This window comes from Staurois parvus, unplaced genomic scaffold, assembly GCF_062004578.1.
Source record: "Staurois parvus isolate SC_StPar_1 unplaced genomic scaffold, SC_StPar_1.0 ptg000132l, whole genome shotgun sequence".
Taxonomy (NCBI): domain Eukaryota; kingdom Metazoa; phylum Chordata; class Amphibia; order Anura; family Ranidae; genus Staurois; species Staurois parvus.
The window spans coordinates 1,986,164-2,006,190 of record NW_028317928.1 but is presented as its reverse complement, the minus strand read 5'-3'; the positions used below and the strand labels follow the sequence as shown (position 1 = coordinate 2,006,190).

General features: G+C 46.2%; 1 protein-coding gene across 1 annotated transcript in view; it reads left to right on the top strand.

Annotated features, from left to right (window-relative positions):
- Positions 1-11,833, top strand: part of LOC149466138 (uncharacterized) — a 29,263-nt gene extending 17,430 nt beyond the window's left edge. The window contains exons 8-9 of the mRNA XM_089672839.1: positions 1,092-1,197; positions 5,421-11,833. Coding sequence (XP_089528965.1) covers positions 1,092-1,197; positions 5,421-6,349 — 1,035 coding nt within the window. The 3' untranslated portion in view covers positions 6,350-11,833. The remainder of the gene's footprint in view (positions 1-1,091; positions 1,198-5,420) is intronic.
- Positions 11,834-20,027: the final 8,194 nt, after the last annotated feature.

Here is a 20,027-nt window from a genome sequence, read left to right as displayed (position 1 = left end):
TGTAGCAGTATTTCTGCTATAGGGTGGCGCGGAAGTGGTTAAACTTGAACTTCACTCTCTCAATCAACATTGACTATTTTTAATCCTTATGCTTCTGGCATTAGTAAATGAATAGGAAAGTATATTAAAATTTGCTTCTTTTAAACCTTTTCTTCACATTTCTTCAGTTACTTCCTGGTTTCCATGCCTAGCAAATTATGTCATACATCCCAGGAGCCTTCAGGAGAGGAGGAAGGGGTTTTCTCAGCTAAGCACACCCTCTTGCATATGCCTGGGCTAAGGGTAGATAGATTCCAGGAAGTAAATGCTACATGAATCATCTGCCCTTACTCAAGATGGCCACAGCCATAAGTCCTAGGGGGGGGGGTTCAAAGTGATTTCTTAGCAAAAGAGACATAGATGGATGGGTGAGTTTGCTTTGAATATTAAAAATGAATTAAATAGGGTTTTTTGTTTGTGGTGCTCAGATGTAGTATAATTCCGCTTTAATATCAAACAAGAGTCGGTGTAATGAGCCTGTGGCTGACAGTGGATGGCAGTGGAAGGATTCCTTAGTTGCTATTGGTCTAGAGTGGCTATGGGATCCAAGCGCTGCTGTCTGTTGTCAATTACAGGTAAGATGGACCTGATGAGGAACTACTAGGCTCTCTGAATTCCCCACCCCACAACAAAACTCCTTGGCTATGCGCTTGTCTGTGTGACAGATAGTGACCAAGGAGTGACCGCACTGAAGAAGGAATGACCATCATGGATGCCTCCTCTAGCAGATGATTATATTTGTTTCTGACTGATACATGAATTTGTCCCAAGCACTGCCAGTTGTGGTGTGGAGGACCAACAGACTCCTATAGAGTGTCCACAACATTCTTTATAAATGCCCCCCAGTGTGTTTTTGGCTTTAAATTCCAAACAGTCAAACCTGCTTCGTAATAAAAATAGATAAAAAGTCTGATTTTTTTTTTTTTCCCGTTTTACTAATTTTTAAAATCACAGCTTTCTATAATGGAATTGGTGTGTTTGGTCCTAGTGTGGTAACAGTCTGTTTTAGTCTTCATTTATATAAGATTTTTTTATCAATGTGTTTTATTTAGGATGAAGATATGATCAAAGTTCTAGTCAAAGATGAAGCAGAAGAGACGGATGAGAGCAATGATGAGTTCTGTAAGGAGGAGGAAATCCCTCCAGAGGTCAGCACAGGTGAGTAATAAACACCAAATACAGTCACGTTCTGCAGGGGTGGGGTATTTGTCCAAGGTTCTGTGTGGGCCGTGAATATATGCTGATAGGAAGCTGTGTTCTTCTCAAGTTCTAAAGGTTATGATAGTTTGTTTTTAAAGCTATGTACTCCTCAGTTCTGCATGGGCAGCGTATTTATTCCTATGTTCCTGATGTGTATGCCAGTTGGATGTGGCACACTCTGCAAGGGTTGGCTTTCCTATTAAAAGGTGTGTACACTTCAGCAGGGGCGGGTATTTGTTCCAAAGTTCTGTGTGGGCCGTGAATATATGCTGATTGGAAGCTGTGTTCTTAAGTTCTAAGGGTTATGATAGTTTGTTTTTAAAGCTATGTACTCCTTCTGCATGGGCAGCGTATTTATTCCTATGTTCCTGATCTGTATGCCAGTTGGTTGCAGTGTACTCTGCAAGGGTTGGCTTTCCTATTAAAAGGTGTGTACTTGTAAAGTTCAGCAGAGGCGGGGTATTTATTCTAATTTGAAGCTGTGTATGCTTCAACTTGCAGGGGGTGGGGTAGGTATTCCTATGAAAGGCTGTGTATCCTCAAGTTATTCTGCAGCAGGCTATTTATTCCTAAGTACCAGAAGGTAGGGTATGTATTCCAAATCGATGCTGTTTATGCCTCAAGTTCCAGGGGCTGGGGTAGGTAATTTAATGGAAAGCTGTGTACTCCTCAAACTCAAAAATAAAATGACAGTGGTGTAATGCCTATGAAATGTGTTGGCCTTGGACCCTTTGTTTCTTGGGTAATTTTTACAATAAAGCATTGTTGCCCAGATGCCAGGGGCATGAGAGGTGACTGATGTCTACTCAACCTCTCTGCGGCTTTTGACATGGTTGACCATCCCCTCCTCCTCAAAAAACTACACTCTTTTGGCCTCAGCGACTCTGCTCTCTCCTGGTTCTCCTTCTATCTATCGCAGCGCTCCTTCAGTGTTACCTATAACGCTGCCACCTCCTCTTCACTCCCTCTCTCTGTAGGGGTCCCTCAAGGTTCTGTCCTTGGACCCCTTTTCTTCTCCATCTACACCTCCTCCCTTGGTCACTTGATAAACTCTCACGGCTTCAATTACCATCTCTATGCTGATGACACGCAAATCTATCTGTCTACCCCTCACCTCACACCTTCAGTTTCCACCCGCTTCGCTAGCCTACTAAGTGACATATCGGCATGGATGTTACTCCACTTCCTCAAACTCAACCTTTCCAAAACTGAGCTCCTAGTTTTCCCCCCAGCCCGTGCCACCTCCCCTGACTTCTCCATAAATATCGGTAACACCATCCTCAGTCCATCCCCTCATGCCAGGGTACTAGGTGTAATCCTAGACTCCCATCTGTCCTTCCAGCCCCAGATCCAATCGCTGACAAAATCATGCAGACTTTACCTCCGCAACATCTCCAAGATACGACCGTTCCTAACCCTGGAAACCACTAAGCAACTTATTTACTCCCTTGTTATATCACGCCTCGACTATTGTAACTCAATCCTCATTGGCCGACCTCATCGCAGGTTATCCCCCCTCCAGTCTATAATGAACGCTGCTGCCAGACTCATCCACCTCACTTACCTTTCTGTATCCGCCACCCCTCTCTGCCAATCCCTCCACTGGCTCCCAGTTGCCCAACGGATAAAATTCAAAACATTAACAATAACATATAAAGCCGTCCACAACACTGCCCCAATTTACATAACCGATCTTGTCTCTAAATATCACCCAAACCGTACTCTCTGCTCCTCGCAAGACCTCCTACTCTCTAGCTCCCTTTTCTCCTCCTCCCATGCTCGTCTCCAAGACTTCTCCAGGGCGTCTCCCATCCTCTGGAACTTCCTACCCCAATCTATCAGACTATCGCCTACTCTACTTGCCTTAGGCGATCTCTGAAAACCTATCTCTTCAGGGAAGCCTATCCCGCCCTCTGCTAATTCTGGAATCCTCTACTCTTCCAACCACTCCATTCCCCACAGTTACTACCTACTGTACCATTCACCCCTCCCTCCTAGATTGTAAGCTCCAAGGAGACGGGCCCTCAAATCCCTCTTGTATTGAACTGTATTGTTGCTGTATTGTCTCCCACTATAATGTAAAGCGCTGAGCAAACTGTTGGCGCTATATAAATCCTGTATAATAATAATAATAATAATGTAATTTCTCTAAGCCAAAGGAACAGAGTCACAAGATATTCTGCTTAGAGTAAGAAAATAACTTGTTTGTGGAAATGAACGTGTTTATGACATCTAGTAATGTCACATTAGAAGATAAAAATCTGTTTAACCCCTTGCCTACCGAGCACTTATACCCCCTTCTTTATCAGGCCAATTTTCAGCTTTCAGCGCTGTCGCACTTTGATTAACAATTGCGCGATCATGTAAGATTGTACCCATATGAAATTTGTATCATTTTTTTCTCACAAATAGAGCTTTCTTTTGGTGGTATTTAATCGCCGCTGGGCGCTTTACGTTTTGTGCTATAAACAAAAAAAGTTCAAAAAAATTTGAAACAAAAAAGTTTCTTTGTTTCTATTATAACATTTTTCAAACAGGTAATTTTTCTCCTTCACTGATGTGCGTTGATGAGGTGGCACTGATGGGCACTGATAGGCAGCACTAATGAGGTGTCACGGATAGGCGGCACTGATAGCACTGATAGGTGGCACTGACTGGCGGCACTGCTAGGCATTGACTGGCGACACTGCTAAGCATTGACTGGCGCAACTGCTGGGCACTGACTGGCACAACCGCTGTGTACTGACTGGCAGCACTGCTGGGCTGCACTGCTGGGCACAGGTGGGTGGCACTGGTAGGCACAGGTGGGTGGGCACAGGTAGGTGGCACTTCTGGGCACAGGTGGGCGCACTGCTGGGTGGCACAGGTGGGCGCACTGCTGAGTGGCACAGGTGGGCACACTGCTGAGTGGCACATGTGGGCAGAACTGGTGGGTGGCACTGCTGGGCACCGATCATCAGGGCACTGATCTTCAGTGCCCTGCTGATAGGCGTCAATCCCTGCTCTGACAACTGCCTGTTTTCGGCAGTACTTTCCTCAAGCTGTGACAGCGTGAGGAAAGTGCAGCCGAGATCTGGCAATTGCATTTCCCGGTGATCAGCGTGTCATTGGACACGGCTGATCACGTGGTAAAAGGCCGCTGTGATTGGCCTTTTACCACATCACGTGATCAGCTGTGTCTGTAGGACACAGCGATCATGGAGATCGGCAGAAACGTGCCGCCGGGGGCGCGCAGGAGAGCGCATTCTGGGAGGACATCAAATGATGCCCTCCTAGAACTAGCCGGCCGCAGTGTAGCCGTCATTCGGCTATCTGCGGTTGGCAAGTAGTTAAAGATGTCTACTTGTTTGAGAAGTTAGAAATCCTTAAGTCTAGGGTAGATGAGGAGAAGTTCAGGGTAGATAAGAAGTTGAACTAAAGCAAAAGTGTGACTTTTCAGTTAACAATATGGAATCAGTATGGTAGTTGAACGTGACTTTGTTATCCTCGCGGAACCTTTCTGCTAGCTCCTCCTATGGTAGGTGTGGTGCCCACCCACTATTGGAAAGCTTCCAGAAAAATGGTTTAAAAGTCGGATCGATTAGGAAGCTCCCTAGTTGTCAGAGGACGCTCTGACGCTGGGATTCTTGCCAAGGCTATATGGGCTCCTCGGTTGGCCGTGCTTACAGCTTCCCTGTGACCCCCTGGGCAGTTTGGTTCCAATGGGATTTGTTCCTTCCCGTCTTCCCATAGCTTTGGAAATATATTAATTCTATGCTGTGACGCTGTCAAATGATGTGTGTATTTCATGCTGTAATGCTCACATTATTATTGGTGTGTGTTGTTATGCAGATTGTGATGACTATAAGACATGTCGTCCTGTGTTTCATGTGATAATAAAAGTGGAGGTTTTGACAGTGCAAGAATATTGCAGTTGGATTCTGTTATTTCTTGGAGTGCCGATTGAATGCTATGATGTGCCAGGGCAGGTATTCATTGGGTAGAGGGTCTTTCACATGCGTAGAATATGTAATGGTGTAAATGCTGGTTAAAAGTACCTGTGTGTGACTGCATGTTGATTGTGTGCGTGTATATGACTTGCTTTTAGTTATTGCACTCAGCATTTGCCGTTACACAGTGGGTTGAATTCAGAACACTTCTTATTTATCATCCCTATTACACGTCATTTTTTTTTTCTCCAGATGGACAATACCAAAGGGATGACTCAAGTCAGTGCTCCAAAAAAGATGAAGCAGAGGATAACCATATTACATCTAACCGACCTTCAGAAAAAAATCCTGTTAATCCAACTTCTCACACAAAATGTCTTCCTGATCAGTCACCTAAAATGTTTCCCTGTTCTGAGTGTGGGAAAGGTTTTACCTCGAGAGACAAACTCGTCGTACACCAGAGATCTCACCCAGATGAGAAGCCGTATTCCTGTTTGGAGTGCGGGAAGACCTTTAGGCAGAAGTCAAAGTTCGCTAAACACCAGAGGTATCACAGATCTCAGAAGGCCCTTCCCTGTCCTGAATGCGGAAAATGTTTTAGTCAAAAGTCGCTCCTTGAGATACACGAAAGAGTTCACACGGGGGAGAAGCCTTTTTCCTGCTCAGAGTGTGGGAAGCGTTTTTCCCAAAGTGGAAGTCTTATTGCACACCAGAGGATTCACACCTCTGTCAGGCCGTACGTGTGTTCTGAGTGCGGGAAATGTTTTACCCAGAGGCAACAACTCACGTTACATCAGAGAACGCACACGGCGGAGAAACCATTTTTCTGTACCGAATGCGGGAGGAGTTTTAGCCAAAGAGTAACTCTTATGTTACATCAGAGGACTCACACCGGTGAGAGGCCATTCTCATGTTCAGAGTGTGGGAAGAGCTTCACCAAAAGGCCAAGTCTGGTTGCACACCAAATAATTCACCTGAGCGATCGCCCATTTTCCTGTTCTGAGTGTGGGAAATCTTTTACCCGGAAAGGAAGCCTCACCACACACCAGAGATCACACACGGGAGAGAAGCCATTCTCGTGTTCGGCATGTGGGAAAAGGTTTACAAGAAAAACATCTCTTACATCACATATGAGTTTCCACAAGGGGCAAGAGGTTCTTGGTTCAGCATGTGGCAGCTAACATTTCCTGTACCTATTTGCCTTTTATAAAAGTCAAGAATTTTTAATTTTAAAGACACACCCTTAACTATATTCATTCCCTTTGTGTTTTTTGTTTTTATGTTTTTTTTTGGCAGATATGCAGTTTGATTTGAGTTTATAGCCCAACAGGTTGAATAGCTGCCAAGGCAGCAGAAACCTACAATTTTTATTGTGGTTTTGGTGTGATTTTTCAAAGAACAACAATCAGTGTAATGTTCAGGAGTGACTTTCATAGCTTCACCATATCTCCTGCTGGTAAAGAGAAGTCATATCCAAGACAGCTTAAAGTGTTACTAAACCCACAACAGTAAAATCAGTCTGTATATGCAGTAAAGCATGCTTGGTATACTCACTGTGGAACCTATGGGGTTAATCCTCTGCATTGTGTAAAAAGGATGTTTGATCCTGACTTCTCTGATCCTCCCCTTCTTCCAGTGTTCCCCTCTTATCTCCTGATAAGACATATCATGTGGAGACATTGCACATGCTCAATTTGGTGTGCATTGCTAGAAAGGTTTTTTTTTTTCTTGGGAGGGTGCATGTGATCAGCACAGAGCCAATCAGCACTGCCCAGACAGAGGGGTTCTGCATTCTCCTAGAGAAAACTCCTCCTACAAGCTTTAACCAGTGCTTGGGTAGGCACTGAAAGAAGTCACAAGACTGCTCTAACTGCTGATGGGAAAGGTATTTAGCAGTTTATATTTACTAAAATAATTTCATTTACATGTTCTGTGTACTGTGGGAGACCCGATATAGTGAATGCAGGGTCCGGGGAGACCAGATATAGTGAATGCAGGGTCCGGGGAGAGTGGATATAGTGAATGTAGGGTCCAGGGAGCCCAGATATAGTGAATGCAGGGTCCAGGGAGACCGGATATGGTGAATGCAGGGTCCGGGGAGACCGGATATGGTGAATGCAGTGTCCGGGGAGACCGGATATGGTGAATGCAGTGTCCGGGGAGACCGGATATGGTGAATGCAGATTCCGGGGAGAGCAGATATAGTGAATGCAGATTCCAGGGAGAGCAGATATAGTGAATGCGGGGTCCGGGGAGAGCGGATACAGTGAGTGTAGGGTTCGGGGATACCAGATATAGTGAATGCAGGGTCCTGGGAACCAGATATAGTGAATGCAGGGTCCGTGGAGACCAGATATGGTGAATGCAGGGTCCGGGGAGAGCAGATATAGTGAATGCAAGGTTCAGGGAGAGCGGATATAGTGAATGCAGGGTCCAGGGAGACCAGATATAGTGAATGCGGGGTCCGGGGAGAGCGGATATAGTGAATGCAGGGTCCAGGGAGACCAGATATAGTGATTGCGGGGTCCGGGGAGAGCGGATATAGTGAATGCAGGGTCTGGGGAGAGCAGATATAGTGAATGCAGGGTCCGGGGAGAGCGGATATAGTGAATGCAGGATCCGGGGAGAGCGGATATAGTGAATGCAGGGTCTGGGGAGGGCAGATATAGTGAATGCAGGGTCTGGGGAGAGCAGATATAGTGAATGCAGGGTCCGGGGAGACCGGATATAGTGAATGCAGGGTTTGGGGATACCGGATATAGTGAATGCAGGGTTCGGGGATACCGGATATAGTGAATGCAGGGTCCGGGTAAGCCAGATATAGTGAATGCAGGGTACGAGGAGAGCAGATATAGTGAATGCAGGGTCCAGGGTTTACTAACACTTTAAAATGGTCACCTTAAAGGCTGCAGATATCAATAACAATCCAACTCCCTGTGTGTAATTCTTTCTTCCATTAAGATTTGAATTCGTTGAGATATAGAATGTTTCTGCAGTAGAAATTTTCCCATCCCTGCCACTTAAATATGTGGTACAACATAAACACATACAGTGCCACAGCCATTTTTTTTACCCCAGATTGTAATGGTGCGAAATTCAGGAACAAAACCAGAAATTCAGGATGCACTTGGCCGATAACAAAAGTTTTACGAAAAAAGGTGTTTTTCATATATAACTGTATTATATTTGACTTTTTAATTAACCTCTTCACGCCGGCCGAACGCAAATGTGCGACCTCCCAGCGCCTAGGCCTAGACGCCGAGCGGCCGCACATTTGCGTTCTATTAAAAAAGGACATATGTGCCGAGAGCACGCGTCCTGCACGCTCCCAGTACACATGTCCGGAACTCAGGGAAAGGTCCCCGATCTGCTCTATCGATTGGGACCTTTCCCGATCATGTGACCGCCGTGACGGCGCGTCATGGCGCTCACATGACCCTAAACCCCGCCACACCTCCCGGCTTCTGAAACTCTTAAAGGGCCGGGAGGCACCGGCACGAAGGGGTTAATATCATGAATTTAAATGAACATGAATTTTAAAAATGCAATCCAGTAACGTAAAATAACTTTTATTGAAAGTAACACACAAAAATTGGGCAGAAAATAAAATGAAATGTAGATAAAATTAAAAATCTTAATTAGAGGTATTTTTGCATTGAAGTCAATGGAACGTGATTTAGTTAATTATTGGCACCTATTTTTTTTTCCTATCAGCAAACCACAGATAAATCTATTTTCAGCCGATAATTTTTCGGCACCACTACCAAAATTGTTTTTTTTCTGTGAACCATTTTCCAAATTTTCTGAGCATTGATTCAAAGCCTTGCACTCTTTTCTGATGTGTTTTCTGTTGAAATCAACAGAAACACATTTCAATTCATATTGACACTCATTTTAATGCCTTTCCATCAATTTCAGTGAAAAGGGCATCAGATACAAAAAGTCATGGTTAATCTTTCACTTACTCCATGTTTATCACTTTTGTGTCCTACTAATTAACCGCTTCCGCACTGCCCTATAGCAGAAATGGCTACATGGTGGCATCGGTGCACAAAATCACGTATACATACGTGATTTTGCAGTCCCGGGTAGTCCCTACCCATGCCACCATTCGTGGCATCGGCTGTCAATCACCGGGTCCCGGACGGTGATTACTCGCCGGCACCCGGTGATTGCTGAGTATCTCCGACGGGGGAGAGACCTGTCTATAAACAACACAGATCTCTCCCATGTCAGCTCCTGCACTCTGCTTTGTTTGGCTCTGGATAGCAGAGCCATACAAAGCAGTGTGCTTACAGTTGAAAACACTCACACAGCACATTGTGAAACAGCACACAGTTAACCCTTTGATCGCCCCACATGTTAACCCCTTCCTGCCCAGTGTCATTAGTACAGTGTCAGTGCTTTTTATTAGCACTGATCACTGTATTGGTGTCACTGGGGATGTCAGTGACTCCAAGTCAGCAATGTTGCATGCTACCTAGGACATTCCCCTGTGGGTACTAATGGAAATCCCCAATTGTGCCCCTATCCCAGTTTCGGCCCTTCTCTGGCTTCCTCCCTCTTCCTGACCCTCCCCTCTTAGTCCCCTTATGACCCACAGCCTATGCCTTTAGGACTCGGTACGTTACTTGGCTAATTTGATGTCCCCCTTTCTCCCTTTTCTTCCCCTTCTGACCAACCCTCTGTCCCCCCTGGGTGTGGACCAACCCCACGCTTTTGCCTGGTGGCCCACCCATGGATGTTCTCATGTATGCCACTTCTTAAACTACAACTCCTTTCCTTCTTGGGCCTCCATTTGTGAGACCCACGAGGCCCCTCCAGCTGAATTTTACCGATATCTTCAGCTCCGACACTGGATCTCCCCTCTTCGCCACAATTCCTCCTTCCCATTTCAGAAAACGGTCTTTGAGCACATTTGTCAGAACTCCCTTGGCACCTGCGGAATCATTTTCTCAATCAACGCCCATCTATCCGTGGGTAATTCCCCCTGCCCTCACCCTTACATTTAAGTGGGAACGTGATCTCACAACTTATGTAGATCTAGAAGATTGGAACAGGGCCTGGCCTGCTGTAGCCATATTTTTGTTCAACATGACCACCATGGAGGCAGCATACAAATTTCTCCTCCGATGGTACAGGGTCCCAGCTCGCATAGCAAACGTGAGCTCGTCATGTGGTGATAGATGATTTAAGGGCTGTGGCCTATGTGAAGATGAGATCCATATAATGGTGGTCTGCCCTTGTTTGGTGGGCTTCTGGTCCTGGGTTTATATCCTCCTCTCATCCCTGTTTTATTCTACCTTCCTAAGAGACCCTCCAACATGCGTTTCTCCATTGCCCGCTTCCTGGCCTTCTGTCCCGTCAGCAAAAATTGGCCACACACCTCTTCATAGTGGCAGAGCATGCCATTACTAGGGCTTGGAAGAAGCCCACTGTCAGCTTTGCCGAAATGAGGAACATCTTGACCACGCTCATGGTCCACGAGAAAATGTCAAGCATACTTCATGATTTCCACTCAAAAGTCTTATGCTCACCCCAACTCTACCCTCATCCAGTCTGGGTATCCCAATCCATTTGGGGAGGCTTCTGCTCACAGGCACTTTTTCTCTCCTTCTGACCTTGTCTTTCTATCTACTTTTTCTTATCCCGCTGCCTCTTCTCCTTTCCCTTCCTCATCCTTACCACCCCCCCCCCCCAAGTTTACTACTCCCTCTATTACATGTTGATGCGCTTCAGGCGTCATCCATTGGATGTTCATACCTCTTTGTGAGGAAACTGTTTGTGATGGGCTAGTTTGTTTACTTAATTGTTCTCATCTCTTTTGTTTCCACAATGGTCCCCTGCGAGGGACCTTATTGCTTAACTTGTATCTTGTTACAACTACTAAATAAAATATTATTGTACCAGTAACACCAGTCAGTTCCCCCCCAGTGTCAGAATGCCCGCCGCAGTCCCGCTATAAGTCGCTGATCACCACCATTACTAGTCAACCAATTAATTTACACGTATTGGGATTTTTTTTTTAGCAAAGACATGGAGCATAACACATTTTGGCCTAAATTTTTGATGACATTTAATTTTTTTTACTTTTTTTACTGGACATGTTTAATGTCAAAAATATTGTTTTTTTTCTCAAAATTCTCTGTATTTTTTTGTTTATAGCGCAAAAAATAAAAACCACACAGGCGATCAAATACCACCAAAAGAAAGCTCTATTTGTGGGGAAAAAAAAGATGTACATTTCATTTTAGTGCAGCATTGCTTGGCCGCGCAATGGTCAGTTAAAGTAATGCAGCGCCATATCGCAAAAAATGTCCTGGTCAGGAAGGGGGGGGGGAAGTCCTCTGGAAGGCAAGTGGTTAATCTACATCTAAAGAAAATCTACTTAGATGGGCAAACAGAGCAATGACAGACCAAAACAGATGTGAGAGGCCTATGATCAGGATACACAAAGTCCAAGTAATACACAGGAATGATCCAAGGTATAAACAGACAAAAGTCAGAGACAGACGTACCTTTATATACAGTTGTGCTCAAAAGTTTGCACCCCCTGGCAGAAATTGTGAAATGTTGGCATTGATATTGAAAATATGACTGATCATAACAAAAAATGCTCTTTTATTAAAGGATGATGATCATATGAAGCCATTTATTATCGAAAAGTTGTTTGGCTCCTTTTTAAATCATAACGATAACATAAATCACCGAATGGCCCGGATCAGAAGTTTCTCTCCCCTGGAATGTTTGGACTTGGTACAGACACACAAGGTGACACACACAGGTTACAATGCCAATTAGAGGTTAATTTCCCACATCTCTCTCCTTTTTAAATTGCAATTAGTGTCAGTGTATAAATAGTCAATGAGGTTGTCAGCTCTTATGTGGAAGCACTGACTAGGCTAGATACTGAGCCATGGGGATCAGAAAAGAACTGTTAAAAGTCCTGCGTAAAAAGGTAATGGAACTTTATAAAGATGGAAAAGGGCATAAAAAGATGTCCAAAGCCTTGAATATGCCAATCAGTACTGTTAAATCACCTATTAAGAAGTGGAAGGTTTGGGGATCCCTTGATACCAAGCCAAGTACAGGTAGACCAAGAAAGATTGCAGCCACAACTGCCAGAAGCTGCAGTGCTGTGGGCCAACACAGGGTGAGGATTCAAGGCTGATTGTTACATTGTCCCAGCCCAAAGATCAAAAATAGACCAATGTCACACTTGTTTTCCTGTCACGTGCAAGAACTTGCAAGCAACAAGATCGCTAAATGTGCAGGGCAAACCTTCACCTGTTTTGTATGTGTCCCTCCTTTGCTACCTGGATCAGCGAGAAAATGCTGTAGAATGTGAAGTTGCCAGTGAGAGAGTGACATCTCCCTTATCCAGCTGACAAGGAACACATCCACGTTTACTGTTCACCTCCACCATCACAGGAGCAAGCTTCTTTTCTGATTATCACCCCCTCACTTGCTCTTTCCACTGATACAGTAGCTCTGAACTCAGCATTTGAGAGCTCACTCCTGTGATGATGGAGGTGAGCAGTAACAGCTGGGAGTCTCTTAGCAACATCCTAGCAACTAGGTAGGATGGGGTTACACAACCTATGGAAGTTTTTCAGTTGGGCTTCAGTAGGTAGGTAAGTGATCTATACCTATAGCAGGGACTTTATCTAACTTTGGTCAGGGAGGAAGAGTTTGTCTTAACAAGAGACACCCTTTACCTGCAATTTTTTAATAAAGGTGAAGTATGCCTTTAACGCACACAGTTTTACCTTTCAAAGGAATAGCTGAGTTGGAGTCTGTTGGGCTGAGTCATCCCCTGGATTCCTATGTGTATGTCTTGGATACTACAATGAGCTATTTGGGTCATAATTCTCATCGGGATGTTTTGAGTGTTCCACCTGTAGTCACAGACACTGTCCGTGAGACTCTTACATGCAGCTTAAAGTGGTAGTAAAGTCCCTACTGTTTTCTTGTACTTATCTCCTAAATGTGCACTGTTTAGGCGATTTTTTTTTTCTATAGTATCAGCCGGTGATGTCACCGGTGCTTGTGCACTGTGCTGTTGACAGACGGCGCACCACGGCCATGACTCCCGCGCATAACTCAACGTCCTCGCAGCTCAGCCAGTCAAACGGCCAAAGCCCGCAAACCCAGATGGATGCCCTGTCAGCAGTGACAGCGTGTCGCTGGAGGGCTTCGTTCTAGGCAACCTGTGGCTCTCTAGCTGTTGTGGAACTACATTTCCCATGAGGCATTGCAACATTACAAAACTGACAGTTACAGCTATGACTTGCAGAGGCATGGTGGAACTTGTAGTCCTGCAACAGCTAGAGAGCCGCAGGTTGCCTACCCCTGTTCTAGGTTAAGTCTTTCATGATGTGCTGGTATGTGATGCATATTATTATTATGCATATTATGCTATTTTACTGCAGGGGACCATTTTTCTGGATTTTTTTTTTGCAGTTTACTACAGTTTTTGAGGTGTTTTCCAATCAGGTATTTTAAAGGACCAGTGTTCTTCCCATGACGCCCTCAAAGACACTTTAAAAGGAAGACTCTCTCTCCACTGATTAAGCAACTCTTCTCCACCCCAATTAGGAACTGATAAGGATCACATGAATTGGGGGGATGTTGCTCAAAGACAGACCAGCCACAGACGGCTCGAAAACCACGTTTTTTCGTCCGATAAAAGAAAAATCGGTCGTTCGTTAAACCGACGTTACCACCAATGATTACAAAAATCGGCTGACCAAGTCATAAAGTTCACCCTATATAAGAGGCAAAACTTCTGTTCCTTCCAGGTCACAGCTCATGCGCATATTTGTTTTCATAAAAACAATAGTACGATTTGAACATCATTGACGCGAAAATCGGTTGTTTTCCACAAATTTTCCAACATGACCGATAATCCAAAAGTGGAAAAAATGCGAAAACTGCCCGACGAATTAACCCACTAACAGTGCGAAAATTGGCTGATTAATCTTCCAGACCAAAAATCGGCCGATTTTCGAACCATCTATGGCCGGCAATAGGCCACAGTCGTAAAAGATTCTCTGATCACAGAATGGCAAAGGAGGTGAGAATCAATCGCCACAAACAGACAAAAAGATATAGACAAATTATCCTGAGTTTTACAAAAAGTCAATGCTTTGCAGGCACACAGTTTAGGGTGGAGATGAAACAGCAGCATTTACCTGTGAAAAAGCAGAGAGGACATGATCAGGCGGCTGTGTTCAACTGCTGCTTCACACTCCAGCATCAAACACACTGCTGTGTTCAACTGCTGCTTCACACTCCAGCATCAAACACACTGCTGCTTCACACTCCAGCATCAAACACACTGCTGCTTCACACTCCAGCATCAAACACACTGCTGTGTTCAACTGCTGCTTCACAGTCCAGCATCAAACACACTGCTGCTTCACACTCCAGCATCAAACACACTGCTGCTTCACACTCCAGCATCAAACACACTGCTGCTTCACACTCCAGCATCAAACACACTGCTGTGTTCAACTGCTGCTTCACACTCCAGCATCAAACACACTGCTGCTTCACACTCCAGCATCAAACACACTGCTGCTTCACACTCCAGCATCAAACACACTGCTGCTTCACACTCCAGCATCAAACACACTGCTGCTTCACACTCCAGCATCAAACACACTGCTGCTTCACACTCCAGCATCAAACACACTGCTGTGTTCAACTGCTGCTTCACAGTCCAGCATCAAACACACTGCTGCTTCACACTCCAGCATCAAACACACTGCTGTGTTCAACTGCTGCTTCACAGTCCAGCATCAAACACACTGCTGTGTTCAATTGCTGCTTCACACTCCAGCATCAAACACACTGCTGTGTTCAATTGCTGCTTCACACTCCAGCATCAAACACACTGCTGTGTTCAACTGCTGCTTCACACTCCAGCATCAAACACAAATTGTTGTGTTCAACTGCTGCTTCACACTCCAGCATCCAACACACTGCTGTGTTCAACTGCTGCTTCACACTCCAGCATCAAACATACGCAGAAAACTGCACCCTCATCTACAACTGTGCCCCCTGTCTTTATTGCAGGAATGAGATATCCCAGCAAGCACTGGGAAACCAACAAGCGAACCTTTCCTCCCAGATGTAGAGCTAATAGAATCACTTCAGACCTGTAATTTCAAAATATGTATACTAGTGAGGAAAATAATATATTGGAAATAAATGCAAAATTGATATATATTACATAAAAGGCTATTCTGTCTGTGTATTCGATCTCCCTTTGCACTGGATAACAGGTTATGCTTTTAGAAGCAGTGTAATATATATTACATTTGGTTTATGGACACTTGACCATATCACCTAGATGAGCTTTTTAGACATCCCATTCCAAATCATAGACATATTGCCACTAAGCCCCCCCCCCCCCTCCGCTTTATGGCTATAACAGCCGCCATTATTCTGGGAAGGCTTTCCATGACACTTTTCTGATGAGTGTTTCTGATATTGTATGACAACAGCAGTCACTTCTGGTTCATTTGTATATATATTCTGGGAATGTTTGGTGCAGACATCGCATCTGGTGTGCAGAATGGAGCAGCAGGAAGGTGAGCGGAGTCCATAGCAGACATGGAATGCTATAGCAGAAGATGAATGGGAACTGGAGAGAGAACTGAGCGGCAGAGGATCAGCAGAGCTGGGGGACTGAAGCAGGAGAAAATAGCAACGTCACATGTGGTGTGCAGTGTGGGAGCAATATAGCGGGAAGTGAGCAGGGACCAGAGAGAGAGGAGGATCAGCAAATCAGGGGATCAGCATAGCTGGGAGTACTATTGAGCAGGTGATCTTGTGAACAAGAGTACCAATGAGCGGGGGATCTGCTGAACAAGGGTACCAATGAGCAGGGGATCTGCTGAACAAGAGTACCAATGAGCGGGGGATCTGCTGAACAAGGGTACCAATGAGCGAGGGATCTGCAGAACAAGGATACTAATAAGCTGCAGTTCTGCTGAACTACGGTAACAATGAGCGAGGGATCTGCAGAACAAGGGTACAAATATGCTGGGGATTTGCTGAACAAGGGTACAAATATGCTGGTGATCTGCTGAACAAGGGTACCAATGAGCTGGGGATCTGCTGAACAAGGGTACCAATGAGCGGAGGATCTGCTGAACAAGGGTACCAATGAGCGGGGGATCTGCAGAACAAGGGTACCAATGAGTGGGGAATCTGCTAAACAAGGGTACAAATATGCTGGGGATCTGCAGAATAAGGGTACCGTTGAGCGGGGGATCTGCTGAACAAAGGTATTAATGAGCGGGGGATCTGCTGAACGAAGGTACCAATGAACGGGGGATCTGCTGAACAAGGGTATCAATGAGAGGGGATCTGCTGAACAAGGGTACCAATGAGGGAGGGATCTGCAGAACAAAGATACTAATAAGCTGCAGTTCTGCTGAACTACGGTACCAATGAGCGGGGGGATCTGCTGAAAAAGGGTACAAATATGTTGGGGATCTGCAGAACAAGGGTACCAATGAGCAGGGGATCTGCAGAACAAGGTTACCAATGAGCGGGGGATCTGCTGAACAAAGGTACAAATAAGCTGGGGATCTGCAGAACAAGGGTACCAATATGCTGGGGATCTGCAGAACAAGGGTACCAATGAGCGGGGGATCTGCAGAACAAGGATACTAATAAGCTGCAGTTCTGCTGAACTACGGTACCAATGAGCGGGGGATCTGCTGAACAAGGGTACAAATAAGCTGGGGATCTGCAGAACAAGGGTACCAATGAGCAGGGGATCTGCAGAACAAGGTTACCAATGAGCGGGGGATCTGCTGAACAAGGGTACAAATATGCTGGGGATCTGCAGAACAAGGGTACCAATGAGTGGGGGATCTGCAGAACAAGGTTACCAATGAGCGGGGGATATGCTGAACAAGGGTACCAATGAGCGGGGGATCTGCTGAACAAGGGTACCAATGAGCGAGGGATCTGCAGAACAAGGATACTAATAAGCTGCAGTTCTGCTGAACTACAGTACCAATGAGCGAGGGATCTGCTGAACAAGGGTACAAATATGCTGGGGATTTGCTGAACAAGAGTACAAATATGCTGGTGATCTGCTGAACAAGGGTACCAATGAGTGGGGGATCTGCAGAACAAGGGTACCAATGAGTGGGGGATCTGCTAAACAAGGGTACAAATATGCTGGGGATCTGCAGAATAAGGGTACCAATGAGCGGGGGATCTGCTGAACAAAGGTATTAATGAGCGGGGGATCTGCTGAACGAAGGTACCAATGAGCAGGGGATCTGCAGAACAAGGATACCAATGAGCGGGGGATCTGCAGAACAAGGGTACCAATGAGTGGGGGATCTGCTAAACAAGGGTACAAATATGCTGGGGTTCTGTAGAATAAGAGTACCAATGAGCGGGGGATCTGCTGAACGAAGGTACCAATGAGCGGGGGATCTGCTGAGCAAGGGTACCAATGAGTGAGGGATCTGCAGAATAAGGATACTAATAAGCTGCAGTTTTGCTGAACTATGGTACCAATGAGCGGGGGGATCTGCTGAAAAAGGGTACAAATATGTTGGGGATCTGCAGAACAAGGGTACCAATGAGCGGGGGATCTGCAGAACAAGGTTACCAATGAGCGGGGGAGCTGCTGAACAAGGGTAAAATATGCTGGGGATCTGCAGAACAAGGGTACCAATGAGCGGGGGATCTGCAGAACAAGGATACTAATAAGCTGCAGTTCTGCTGAACTACGGTACCAATGAGTGGGGGATCTGCAGAACTACGGTACCAATGAGCGGGGGATCTGCAGAACAAGGGTACCAATGAACCTCAGACCCATCTCCCTGCTCCCATTTACATCTAAACTCCTCGAGCGCCTAGTCTACACCCGCCTATGCTCTCACCTCAACGACAACAACCTCCTCGATCCCCTACAGTCCGGCTTCCGTCCCCTACACTCCACCGAAACTGCCTTACTCAAACTCTCCAACGACCTGCTAACCGCCAAAGCTAATGGCCACTATTCAGTGCTCCTACTCCTTGACCTCTCTGCGGCCTTCGACACAGTCGACCACCCCCTCCTCCTCAAAAAACTACACTCCCTCGGCCTCAGAGATTCTGCTCTCTCCTGGCTCTCATCCTACCTGTCACAACGCTCCTTCAGCGTTACCTATAATGCTACCACCTCCCCCTCACTCCCCCTCTCTGTTGGGGTCCCTCAAGGCTCTGTCCTCGGGCCCCTTCTCTTCTCCATCTATACCTCCTCCCTTGGCCAACTCATACACTCTCACGGCTTCAACTACCACCTCTATGCCGATGACACACAAATCTATCTCTCAACCCCCCACCTCACCCCCTTGGTCTCAGCCCGAATCACACACCTACTGAGCGACATATCAGACTGGATGTCACTCCACTTCCTTAAATTGAACCTCTCCAAAACCGAGTTTCTTGTCTTCCCCCCAGCCCGGACACCACCCCCCATTGATTTCTCCGTCACATCCAACAACGCTACCATCAAACCCACCCTGCAGGCCAGAGTACTGGGTGTCATTCTGGACTCCAACCTATCCTTCCAGCCCCAAGTCCAATCTTTAACAAACTCGTGCAGACTCCACCTCCGCAACATCGCCAAAATCCGCACGTTCCTAACCCCAGAAACCACTAAACAGCTCATCCACTCCCTCATCATATCACGACTCGACTACTGCAACTCCCTCCTCACTGGCCTGCCTCGCCGCTGGCTATCCCCGCTTCAGTCCATCCTGAATACGGCTGCCAGACTCATTCACCTTTCCAACCGCTCTGTCTCCGCCACCCCCCTCTGCCAATCCCTCCACTGGCTTCCGATTGCGCAACGGATCAAATTCAAAATCCTAACGCTGACGTACAAAGCTGTCCACCATACTGCCCCGAACTACATCACTGACCTAATATCCAAGTACCGCCCAGCACGCACACTCCGCTCCTCACAAGACCTCCTTCTCTCTAGTTCCCTGGTCTCCTCCTCCCATGCCCGCCTCCAGGACTTCTCCAGGGTGTCACCCATCCTCTGGAACTCCCTGCCCCAACCCATCAGATTATCACCTACTCTCCTCTCCTTTAGGCGCACCCTGAAAACCCATCTCTTCAGGGAAGCCTACCCCACCCCCTGCTAACTTGCCGACCTCCTCCACTCTTCCTACCATTCCATCCCCCACAGCTATCTCCTCCTGTGCCACCACCCCCTCCCTCCTAGATTGTATGCTCGAAAGAGCAGGGCCCTCGATCCCCTCATGTTTTGCATTGTATTGGTATTGTTCTGTCATATGTTCTGTCCCCCTTTGTAATGTACAGCGCTGAGCGAACTATTGGCGCTTTATAAATACTGTATAATAATAATGAGCGGGGGATCTGCTGAACAAGGGTACCAACGAGCTGGGGATCTGCAGAACAAGGGTACCAATGAGCGGGGGGATCTGAACAGGGGTACTAATGAGCGGGGGATCTGTCTGCTGGCTGGGGGTACTCCTCAGCTGGGGTACTACTGGGCCTATTTAAAACAAATAGAAAATCACACACACACAGAGCACTTGCCAAACTTCATTAAAGTGTCAAAAAAAGCATCACTGAAGCATCAAAAACACATCAAAAAAGCACGCTGAAGCGGTAGGCACCTTAATGTGTGTTGAAATCAAAGCAAGTGTAAATGAGCCTTTACTCAGCTCTGTCACCTGTCATTATTCTGCTCCCACTTCCGCTCCATGCGTTCCACAGACCAGCCGCTTCCTTGTTGCCATAGTGACAGTGCATCGACATAGAACCATTACTTCCAGTGTGAAGCTAGAGCCGCCACTAGAGGGC